We start from the raw sequence: 12093 nt of genomic DNA, 5'->3' as shown, positions 1-12093 counted from the left end.
CCTAGGCAATGAAGGGCACAAAAGTATTTTCAAACTGTTTCAAATTTCAACCTGTCATCACAAAAACCATTCCACAGTCAAGAGCAGTTTTGTATGAATTTAACACCAGTTGGTTAATTGATGTGAATTGATATGAGTTGATGGCAAAAACCTATCTGCAATTCCAAGACTTAATCATATCCAAAACTCAGGACTGCTATAGCATTTACCCTCACTAGAACCTGTAGTGTCAGATAACACAACAGCTTATACAGCTTTATTTGGATTCTAACATTAATTACACTTTGTATCAATATACAGAGAATATTTTAGAATATCTCTTATGTGGACATCTGCAAAGGTATCTTATTTGTATAACTGATGATATAGTGAGGAAATAAAGGGGGTTTTTTTTCTACTTGAAAGGGTTTCTTTCTACTCTCCCATTCCTAGCAATGTAACAGTAAAAGCAAAAAAATATCCGGTTTGTTTCTACAAAATAAATATGAAAATCCTTCAGTGGTCTCACCTACTAAACAGATTTTTTTTACATATTTTGCAGTTTTTAACAGTTATACTGCAGCTTGATCACTGAAGATGGAAAAGGACTTACAGAGATATGAAGATATTCTCCTGAAATATGCAGAAAATTAATGGTAACCAATCTCTTCCAAAACTAAGTTCAAGAAAGAATTGCACTCAAGTATGGTTAAGAAAAGTGTATTTTCAAATAGTGAGATGGGATCCTAAGAAAAACAAATATTAACTACTTGGCTGTATTTAAATACTGAATTTGAAGTTCCAGGACAACTGGCTTTACTCACTGGTGGAAAGAGCAGGTGGAAAGGATAAAATTCCACTGTATCAGCAGAAAGTTTTCTTGTTGGTTTCCCAAAAAACTAATACACAAGTAATCCACAAAGGTGCATCTCATATAAAGAACTGGAAAATTCTGCACTAAATGTAGCTTGGGAATATCTTGTTCAATAAAACGGACAGTAGTGTGTAAATGGCTGAAACAAATTCTTGCTCTAGGAGACTAATCTGCTAGATTGATGGGTGTTGGGATGCTAATACTTTTATCAGAGAAGAAGGCACCTGGCAGAAATGAGCTGCACTGCCAGAGTGAGCATACGGAAACTGCAGGACCAACATCGAAAGACAGGCTGAGCTTTTTGCTGTTGAGGACAAAAAAAAAAAAAAATCCATTATTTTGGCAATGTGCAAGTCTGAAAATAAATTATTTTTAACCAAAATAGAAATTGACAATTACATTGTAGTTTCTTTGATTTATGAGAGACAACATAATCAAATATGGTCCTGGTTTCAGCTGGAGATAATAAAATAATAAAACAATAACAACAACAACAATAATAACAATGATGATGATGATTATGATAATAATAATAATAGTTTCCTTCTCAGTAGCTGGTACAGTGCCATATTTTGGATTTAGTTTGAAACTATGACAAACATTCAGAAAGGTCCCCCTAGTAGTAATGTATTGCCTTCTCTAAGGGGTTTCAAGAGTCAGCTTGCCTAAACAGCTAGTGAACTAGGATGGAGTATTTCTGGACACATGTAGTTTTGACTAAGTTTCTTAATCTTTTAAAGACAGATAATAAATCTCAGAAATTTCCAAACATTTCAAAACATACAAGCAAAAATTGATACATCAGAATTATACCATAAAAGTAAATATGCACATAATTACCTAACATCTTGAAACTCCTGTCTCTAGATTACTAAATTACATGTTTTAAAATATAATTTCAAGTGATGCCTCTGTTTCAAATTTGATAAGCAGTAACAGCCACAGAGAAATAGCAAAAATTTTAAATATTGCAATTAAATATGAGACAATTTACTATGAAGTGGTAAAATACCAATGTTTCTAATGAAACTGGCTAAAAGAAACAAGAGTTTACCATGCAAACTTTGAGTTTTTCCCTTTTTCCCACAATTGGTCTGTTTCGGGATATCATTCCATGAAGTGTTGCAAATCAATAAAAGAATCCAAAGAGGAGGATCGTTTCCCCTTTCCAAGTTTCATTGGTCCCTTCCTCCCATTCACACTGATTGCTGTGCTATCTCTGGCACTCCTCAGACCCATCTGTGAGTGAGTTTTCTGCCAGACCATATTAAATCCTGCACAGATTTTTGCCATAGGAGTGAAATGCCTTGGCTGGTAGAGGAGTCTGATGCGTGCAGTGCTGGAGAGGAGTGAGGATCAGGTGTGGAGAGAGGGTGTGGGGGGCAAGAAGAGTGGAATGGGATGAAGCAGCGATACACCTGCAGCTATAAATCCCATTTCTTAGATACAGTAACTAGAACCTGAGATGCTAATATTTTCAAAAAACAATTTCAAAAGAGACAAGAAGGATTTCAGTTAACTGGGGGAGAGAGAAAAAAATTGTTTAGTTCATTAACATGGTTCTCTTAGAAGCAAGGATCTTAAAACAGAAACACTTTACTTCTAGTCTCTGTTGTAGTTTTAGATTAAATGTTGACTAAAATTGTGATTAGAACCCAAGTCTTTCTTTTCCCAGGCAAATTCTTTAATACCTTGAATAGTCAGTCATGCTTGGGTATTCACCTTCTGGCTTAAGGAATAATTATTTACTTACTCAAAGTACAAACTCTCTAAACAAGAAGGACCTGGAAGCATTACACATCCGGGACAGCTGACAGCTTGCTCCCAGGCACACTTGAAGCTTTAGATTTAAATCCAGATTTCAGCCACTCTTTGACTAGAGAGCTGAAACACTTTTGAACTCTCAGGTCTCAGCTGAATGGCTTGTCTTTCTAATGGTATGAAACCCAGGTGTGTGTCCATATGCTGCTTCAGCAGGAGCCAAGGAGACTGTAACAGATCCTTCATTAGGAAATCACCTGATAATTCCACAGCATCCATTAGCTGGTTGTGATGCAGCCAGCAGCTCTGTTACCCCCCTCCCCCCCTCTGTAAAATCAGAGTAATAGTGGCTAATCAGGATAAATACATTGACAGTGATATACCTGGATACTCAAGCAATGGCTATTACATCAGCATTTCAAACAAGCTGTGCAGAAGGACAGATGGAAGATAAGTAAATACAGGACTAAAGACTCTCATGGAAAGGAAAATACAAAAAAAGAAAGGTTTTCTTACCAGAAAGCTTATTTTCTCAATGTGTTTTTCTCCTAGAATTTTGATTAACTGTGGAAGAAGTAGTCTATTGATACCAACAGTCTGACTATATTGGAAGTTTAAGAAGATGCTCATCTGAGATGAAGCTGAGGTAAGAAAGAGTTCTAGAGCAAGACTAAGTGATCTGCTACAAAGTGTATCCAACTATTTTTAACCCTGTCTAAACCAAAAACATATGAAAACCTAATAATACCCAGAGGATGCATATTAAAATATTTTTGCATTGAATATGAGCACATGAAATGGCTTGCAAATGTACTGTGTCATTTGTGTCACTTGGGAATTTTGTAGTCACACAGGCAACTTAAACAAATCAACAGTACTTTGGTACAGACTTCAAAGAAGGTAAAGGCTTGAGCCACAGCTGGGCCAAGAACTCTTCTAGAAAACAAACCCACAAAGTTGCAGAGTGACCTAGTGAGAATGATCCACACCAATCATGGCGTTAACACATGAAAAATGGGTGCTCTTTCCAAGACTCATTTATCAAAGAACAAAGGCAGTTGTGGGTACAAGGAGTCTCATGTGTCCTATTGTATGCAATTTGACTACAAGCCAACCACTTTATATTTTAAATATGACATAAATTACCTAAATCAGGATTTAAAAGACTAGAGAGGGCATGGCCACTTGCTTTTTGCTTGAATTTTATTTGTTGATATAGCTGCATATGTCTGAAGGTGGATAAACCCTCCAAAAGTCACATTGTTCAGAGCTGAAACGCAATATTCAACAATGCATGTTGGTGAATTTGCCTTCAGCCAAGCTGGCAGGAGGCTGCAGCTGCCCTTTGCCATACAGTATCCCTTTCTTCCTTAGAGGATCTATTCTACTAGTTTTAATGCTTCTACTAAGCCAAAGCAAACCACACAACAAGGTTTCCTGCAGAAGCAAGTGCCATTTTTTCACTTTTGGCCACAACATGTGATGATCATTTGTGGTTAGTTCATTCAAAAATATTATAATTTAATTTGGGTTCAAATACCTTCTCTTTCCTCATTCTCCCTTATTTAATACAGTTTGGAGTCCTATTGCTCATTAATCAAGATCTAGATAACTTAAGGTTTTATGTCATCTCTTACACAGAAACAAAGAGAAATACAGATAAAGGAAAATAATGTATGGAAAGAACTGATTCATCTCATCAGAATTCTGAATTTAGTTTACATGAGATCCAAAAGCATTTTCCTGCTTTTCATATCCAAGTCCTTAATGAGGCAGTTTTGTCAAAGAGAAATCTCAAAAATAGAATGTTCCAGTAAGATGTCTTTTAAATCTGTCTACTCTTTGTGTATGCTAAACTCATCAAATGCCTTTCTAAAATAGCTACTGTTTTGCAGCAAACGAAGCACAGACAATTGAATGTGTCAACACCACTCGCGGAGTCACGCTAAGATTCATTTATTTTTGTCAGGCACCCATACTAGTAGTGAATCAACTGCACTGCATTTGTAGTCAGATGTCACACATACTGCAAACCTATCTCAAAGGCTTTGGTTCTGCTCTCAGATGAGTTGTACACTGCAGAAAGGTCTGCAATGACCCAGGAGAGTTGGCACCTGGGAGCATCAAGATTGCCTTTGGCTAGCCCCATTTCTAAATTATTCTAAAAGAAAGGAAACCTCTTTTTAGTATACTGTTATTCAAGAAAAGCCTACTTTGTCAGATTAGAATAACTACAGCAAAATATCTGGTGCATCATTTCCAAGGTGGGACCAAGAAAGTAGAAGGACCAGCTCAATGGATGGTGAACAAAAAGAAAAAGATTATGAATCAAAAGATAATCCTTATCACAGGATCTGCAGGACCTCCATTGCTCCTTAGAGATGGATTCAAACCTTGTTACTCTGCTGAGGATACACTTCAGTCTGGAATTTCCCTGTCTGGGAACTGCCTGGGAAAGTCTGGATGAAACTTGGTGTGTCTGCATAATGCAAAAAACCACAGTGGTCCAACATGTCCTGGACAAAGATCTACAGAACATTCTTATTTAGAGACTTGCAGAAACAAAAATATTTATTCAACTAAGCAGCAAAACAGTAACATCTGAAATCTCAGATAAAGAAAAGACAAGCCAGACAGACCTACTTTGTGCATTAAATAATGAGAATGCAGGGTTTTGCTATAACCTTTATCACGGGAAGGATGAATGGAAAGGAAGAATTTTTTGGTCTGACCAGGTAGGAGAATAAAAGAAAAAAGGCTGCAATGGGTTTGAATTGCAGGCAGCTCAAATGGCTGTCATTACTACAGCCATCAAAGTCATACCATATAAGCTCAGTAAATATCACTCTTCCAGATGTTGCTGTTTCTAAGAATATATGTGAGGTTGTATCCTAGAGCATATGGTGCCATTTCAAAAGTTTCACCACAGTAGGCAGCTGAGTGGGAGGAGGCAGGAAGGGAGAGAGTATGCATGGATATCTCTCAAGGCCACTTTTCCTTTGGAGTTTTCCACATGCCTGTCATTGCTGCAAATGCCCATATTGCAAACAAGAATCAAGTAAATTGTGATGTAGTTTGTTACCAAGTGGAAGAGTTAACAGCCTCTCTTATCTTGTAATCTCACAGACATAGGTTATTTGCTTAACAGACTAATTTGACCTTGCAAATATTGGTGCAATGCAAGGAGTAATTAAGTTTTACTGTAAGCAAAACCCATTTTCCTTCCCACTAATAGTTAGAGCAATCACTGAAGTTGGGTTCCTACTCATGGCTGGAGGTGTAAACCCAGAAAGCATTCTCAGGAGGCCTCTGGCAATGTTCGGGTGGCAAGCATGGACTATGGTATAGGCCACTAAGACATTTGGATGGTTTTCTAATATAACATAGCTAAAATATGGTGCATGTTCTGTATTTTCCTTAGATGTTTGCCCAAGGAAAGGGGATTGTTTGAAGAAACCACCTCTTGCACCTTTTTTTAGAGTGACGAATATTGTGCTATATCAGTGGCTACACGTAAAATGTTTACACTATTATTTTTCAAAATGTATAGATCAACACAGAGTATTTAAACATATCAGAAAGTAATAACCTGTAATAGATGGACTTTAAAATAATTGCTGAATTGGAAAATCATTTTATTTTAAGGTCTCAGCCTTAGATTCATGACTCTTTATAGACTCATATGCATAAGCTGGAGGTACAACTTTGTTTTCTATTACTTAACCATTGAGCCAGCTAGTCTCTTGACCTTACTTGGATTGGCACCGGTGGCACAAATTAAAATGTTTTAAATTTGATTAATGATTTATTAAACCAGCTATTTAATATCTTCAGCAGGATCTGCACCAATGGCACACAGTTGAAGAGCCATGTCTCAGTACTGATCCAAACATCCAAACAGTTGTAAACAGAACAGAATAAAGAAATTATAGTTAAGGAGTCACTGAAAAAAGAAGCAGACCTACATGACAACAAAACTATAGAAATTATACTGAATACTTATTTCTAAATATGAAGTGTCTGATAACTTTCAATGAGAGTTTTAATCATCCTTTCCCACATTGTAATGAAGAGAATAAACTGCTATCTTCTTGTAATGATACTGAAGGCTCCTCTTTTTTTAAATTAAGATTTCTACAAGTTACTACGGAAATTAGTGCAGGAGCCTCTTGTCTGCTCAAACTGTTTCCCCAAATGAGAAAAAGATGTAATTCGGTAGTGCTCATGATAAACTGAGAAAGCCACTCTGTTTCCTAGCAGACACATGGAACAAGCATGGCTGGCAGAGCCAGCTTGATGAAAAGGCAGTGCTTTAGTTAACGGAGGGATATTGATAATTACCAGCTGGCAGACAAAACAATGTAAAAAATTTGCTAAGAGGTTACTGAATGGAGTTATACTTCAACTCTGACATGACCAGGGTAAAATGTGACTATCAGTTTTGTGACTTTGATGAGGAAAACTTGTTTTTCTCTGGATAGTTAATGTGAACTCCAGTGTGGATTGCTAGTGCATTACCTAGAGTATGTCCCTGCAGTAGAAGGTTTCTGCATCACACACACTTGTCTTCTTACTCTGTCACAAATTTGTCGGCAGGACATCACCCCATTCTCAACCTTCTCTTGAACTATTATGGATCTACTATCTAGTCTACAAGGCTTTTCACATCACAGTAACAAACCCCCTATTATCAATTTCAGCTTCTTCTTTACTCAGTCTTTTAAAAATTTGTAAACTTATTTTGTTGCTTTAATACAATCATCTACTTAATTTCTATCAAAAAAACAAACTCATACGAATCCTTCTAGTAGGCACTTGTAAGTGCAGAAATAATAAACCTAATGCTGCCAGTGAAATCTGAATTTTGCTCCTCCTTCTTACCATCCACAAGAGCAACAAATCAACAGGCTACACAGGGAGACTGAGATGCTCTAAATAAACAATACTGTTTTTAGGGTGTGAGAATCCTCTGCAGGAACTACAAAATGTCAAGCTATTTGCTTGCACTTTAGATAATTTCAGATATGTTTGCAAAAAAAAAAAAAAAAAAAGAAAAATCTTTTTGCCTTGTCTATAGCAGAATATTCAACAAATAGTGTCTGAACCCATGAGGGAACAGCAGTATGAGCACCAGCGATGCAGTATATCTTCAGTAACCATGCTGTTTTGGGTTCAGGCTTACACCCACCCACATATGTTGTATTATACCATTGCATAACCAGAGATCCCTGGAGCCTGGATTCTCAGTCTCTATGGCTGCACACACTGCAACTGCTGTGCCAATACAGAAATACTGATATCGTGTGCTGGTGCACCACCCCATCAAAGTGCTACTAGAGCCACTTTCCCATAGACAGAGGATATTTCTTCAGCCCTTTTTTTTTTTTTTTTTTTTTTTGGTGGTAGTCGTTCATCTAAGAAAGTGATATGCTAAGTATGCTAAGGAGAAAAGTGGTTCATTTATGTACGTGCCAATTCAATAATTGCTTTTGAGTAGGCAGTCAAACGGAGACTAATAAGGACTCTGCTATTACTGAGATAGCACTGAAAGAGGAATGCCCAAAAATATAAAGATCTTTTGAAGTTAGGGGACTTGAATTTTGACAATGGGTTATCATCTGTAGTTGATGATGGTGCTAATAAATGTGGAAGACATTTGCCCACATATTTATTCAAAATGAGTTTAAATATTTGCTTCCTGAGAGTATCCAACGTAACATAAGTAAGACAAAAAAATAATGCAGTAAGTTGCTTTATCAAAAGAACTGTTGCTCTGTCCGTGTAACAACAGCTTCAGTCTCAGAGTAAAGGGGAAGGGCTGACAGGTGAGAGAAGAGGCCTGGAAAGGTAGAGAAAATACCCTGCTGAGCCCCAGGGGAAAAAAAATCTGTATATCTTTATTTCTAGCCTGGAGAACAGGAGGCTCAGGGGTGACCCCCTCACTCTCCACACCACTGAAAGGAGGCTGCAGCCGTGGGGCTCGGCCTCTTCTCGCAGGCAACCAGTGACAGGACAAGGGGACACAGTCCCGAGTGCAGCAGGAGAGGCTCAGGAAGAGATGTCAGGAAGAGATGTTTCACAGAAGCGGAGATCCGTGGGCTCCCGCGGCCAGGCGCAGCCGCCGTGCCGGAGCGGCTCAGGGGAGGCTGGAGGTGCCATGGTCTACGCGGCAAGGCAGCTCATGGTGGAACTCGCCGACCACAGAGGTCTTTCCCAAACTAATGGAATCGGCGCTTCTGTGATGTCATGCTAACCAAGAGCAGGGATCATTACCATCCTTGCCATCTGTCCTTTCCCCTTTTCCGCAGCCTCAGGAATTAAATCGCCGGCCCCCTGGGACCGGGGTCCCGAGGCTCGGCGCGCACTCTCGGCGCTGGATTGGTGCTGCCTGCGCCGCGCGCGCCGCGCTAGTCTCGCACCCCCCGCGCCGTCGTAGCCCCGCCCCCGCCCTGGCCCCGCCCCTGCCCCGCCCTCGGCCCCGCCCCCTCTGCGCCCGCGCCGCTCCCGCGCCGCCCCCCCCGGCAGTGCGGTGCTGCGCCGCGAACATGGCGTCGGAGGGGATGATCCTGACGAACCACGACCACCAGATCCGCGTCGGCGTCCTCACAGGTACCGGGCCGCGCCGGGCACGGCGCTGGGGACGCGCGGGGGGCGGCCGCGGGTCGGTGCGCGCCTCAGGCCGCCCCGCGGGGCGCCCCGCCGGCCGTCTGTCTCTGCCGTGCGGCGCCGCCGCCGCTGCGCAGGGAGCGCCCCTCCGCCGTGCGTGCGGTGCCCGAAGCCCCGAGCCGGGGTCGGGGCGTGGGGGCGGCGCTCCGGCCGCCGGCGGACGGCGTGAGCGGGGCCGGCCGGCGCTGGGCAGAGCCGCCGCAGGCGGGCGGGCGCCGCAGCCGCGGGGACTGACCCGGGGATAACCCGCGCGAAGGGGACGGAGCGCGCGGGTGGGCGAATGCCGGCGGGGATGGGGCCGGGACGCGGCCGGGCTTCCTCCGAGCGAGGCGGAGCCGTGAGTGCGAGGGCGCTGGAGAAGGGAGCCCGCGGCCGGCGCGGGCTGCGGGCCGGCGGGTGCCGGGCCTGCCTTCCCCGGGCGGGAGGCGGCCTCCGCTCCCGGCCGCGGGAATGCCCGGGCTCGGCACGCTCCGCACGGCAGCTCCTTTGGGATGGCTCCTTCCCCTCCCCCTCCCTGGCATTTACTTTGGGAATTGGGAGGGGGTGGGTGGGGATGCTTGTGCCTATGTGCTCTCTGTTGGGAGGGGGAGGAGGGCATTTATGATGCTGCTGCTCATAGCGCACGGATGATCCCTTAATAAACCCGTGGCACATGACCTGCGGTGGCTGCACAGAAGGGCTCCCGGAGCCGGTACGGGTGTGACAGGCTGGGGGCTCCTTTGCCGGGCTCTCGGCGGGCGCCCCGGTGCCCCGCGGAGCTCGGCGCGGCGGGGGACGCGCGGCGCGCCCAGGAGCGGAGCCACGAGGCGTTCCGGTGTACACGGGCGTCAGCGCCGCTTCTCTGCGAGGAGCGGGCGAGAGATGTCGGCGAAATTCTTAGACGTCAAGCTCAGTAGGTTTCACCGGGAGCCTGGGAAGACATGACTGTTCATGGAGAGCAGCGTTGTGAGCTCGCTTAGGAGTAGGAGGATGCTTGGAGTGGAAGAGGGGACACTGACGGGAGAGGAGGCCTGGAGTTTTAACCCTGAAGTTATTACCGGTAGCGGTGTTTAACCCGAGCGGCACGTTGGGAAGTGGCCCGAGCCCGCGGGAGCCCCCGCCGCTGTTCCTCTGCCGGGTGCTGATCCCGGTGCCGGGAGCCAGCGGTGTCGAGAAGGCTGGAGCCCTTCCCCTCCTTCCCTTCCTGGGAAGCGCTTGGCCGCAAGGTGATTGTGACGATAAACCGCTAGAAAAACACGGTGAAATCCTTAGCGTGCTTTTAAATTCTAGGCAGTCAGATCCTTAATATGGGCAGAGCATGTTGGACCAGATGCAAAAGTCACATGGGGGGGTTTGCTCCCTTTGTTCCTGAAGGACAGGATATGTGTGCCACTACCTATTATTCTAAAAGTCAAAGTGGGGAGTGCCAACAGTATGCATATTTTTCTTTGCATATTTTGTACAACTTCATGGTGTGTAACTTGGGTTATTATTTTCTTTTGATCAGAGAGTTGTAATAATTTTCACATGTAAGTGTTCCCAGAATGCAGTACCAGGCACGTGTGGTGTTATAATAATTTAAATAATGATTTAGTCTCTTAATAGGTTCAGATAGTCTTTCAGAATACACTTATTTTGTACTGTAAATCCTGTTCGATCATTGTTAAACTCTTTTAACTTTGCATCATAATTTGTAATTTCATTAAGAAGAACTTCTGGCCTAAAACCTTTTAGGTTTTTTTTTAGAGGAAAGCCAAGAGGCATAACCAAACGGAACAGTATAAGTTTTTTTCACCTTAATGTAATTGTTTTGAATTCCAGGCTAACAATTTTTGCAAATAATTGTTTTCCCATTTTGAAAGGGGACACCTTGGTTTCTTACAATTTTCCTAGTCCCTTTCTTGTATGTGTTTGTAAACCTGAAATAAAATGTTATACAAATGTTGTGGCACATATTTGGCCAGCCTTAATTATTTTCTGCTCCAGCATCTCCTTTAACCTGGGAAGAAAATATTTGTACTTGGGGGGATTTGGGCCCTCTAGTTGTTTCTGCTGTTTCAGCTATGAAAAGACAGCAAATCAAAAAATGTACTCTTCTGATTTTTTCTCTTTATTAGTTCATAGAAATGAACTAATAATTGCTACTGTATGGAGGAATAAGTGTAGAAATGAAAAGGTTAGGTATGTGAACTGTTTTTTTAACATTTAGATTAGCTTAGTGATCAGAAATAAGGTAATTAACATAACATGACTCCTTTAGCCTTTTCTAATTAAGATCATAGGCATATGTTTGTTTTCTTAGCAGTATATACTTGTGGTCTTATCTGCACAGGCATACAGATTTATGCTCCCGTTAGACCTGGTATACTCAGTTTACAAAGTAATTCATACTGCACCTTATAGTCATATTCAGATGGAATTTAAATTTACTTAGAAAGGAATAACTCTGTTGAATTAATTTGGAATAACGTTGTGTGTTTGTTTTTAAATGAGGACATATAAAAATTATTTGGGCACATTGTTATTCTTATCTGTTATAGAGACTGATGCACATGGCTCCAGAGTATATTGAGAGTGAGTAATGTTTGTCATCAAGCTTAGTTTCATTACTAGTTTTCATCTAGAAACAAATGTGTATTTTTTCACTTGTGGCAAATTTGGACAGGTGCAGTGGATTAGAGAAATAGAAATATTGATTGTTGTTTACTAAAGTAACTTAACTGTGTTCAAATGCAAATTAATGCAGAATGTAGCACCTTGAGCTTTTTTAGCAAAAATTACTTGTTAACTTCTCTTATTCCCAAACTGTCAAGGTCTTTTAGTTAAGAGTCAGT

The 12093-nt window shown here is 42.1% G+C and overlaps 1 protein-coding gene across 18 annotated transcripts in view; it reads left to right on the top strand.

Moving 5' to 3' along the window:
• Nucleotides 1–9137: 9137 nt before the first annotated feature.
• The window catches only part of GPHN (gephyrin), a 269974-nt gene continuing 267018 nt past the window's right edge, over nucleotides 9138–12093 (top strand). For all 18 annotated transcript variants that reach the window (XM_077784089.2, XM_085580343.1, XM_031505004.3 and 15 more), the window contains exon 1: nucleotides 9138–9223. Coding sequence is in view for 10 of the 18 variants with exons in the window: in XM_031505004.3 (XP_031360864.1) it covers nucleotides 9160–9223 (64 nt within the window). In the remaining 8 variants the exon portion in view is untranslated. The remainder of the gene's footprint in view (nucleotides 9224–12093) is intronic.

The sequence above is a fragment of the Lonchura striata genome, chromosome 5, assembly GCF_050655825.1.
Source record: "Lonchura striata isolate lonStrDom1 chromosome 5, ASM5065582v1, whole genome shotgun sequence".
NCBI classification, from domain to species: domain Eukaryota; kingdom Metazoa; phylum Chordata; class Aves; order Passeriformes; family Estrildidae; genus Lonchura; species Lonchura striata.
The sequence above is the reverse complement of the archived record's forward strand: the minus strand, read 5'-3'. Positions and strand labels throughout refer to the sequence as shown.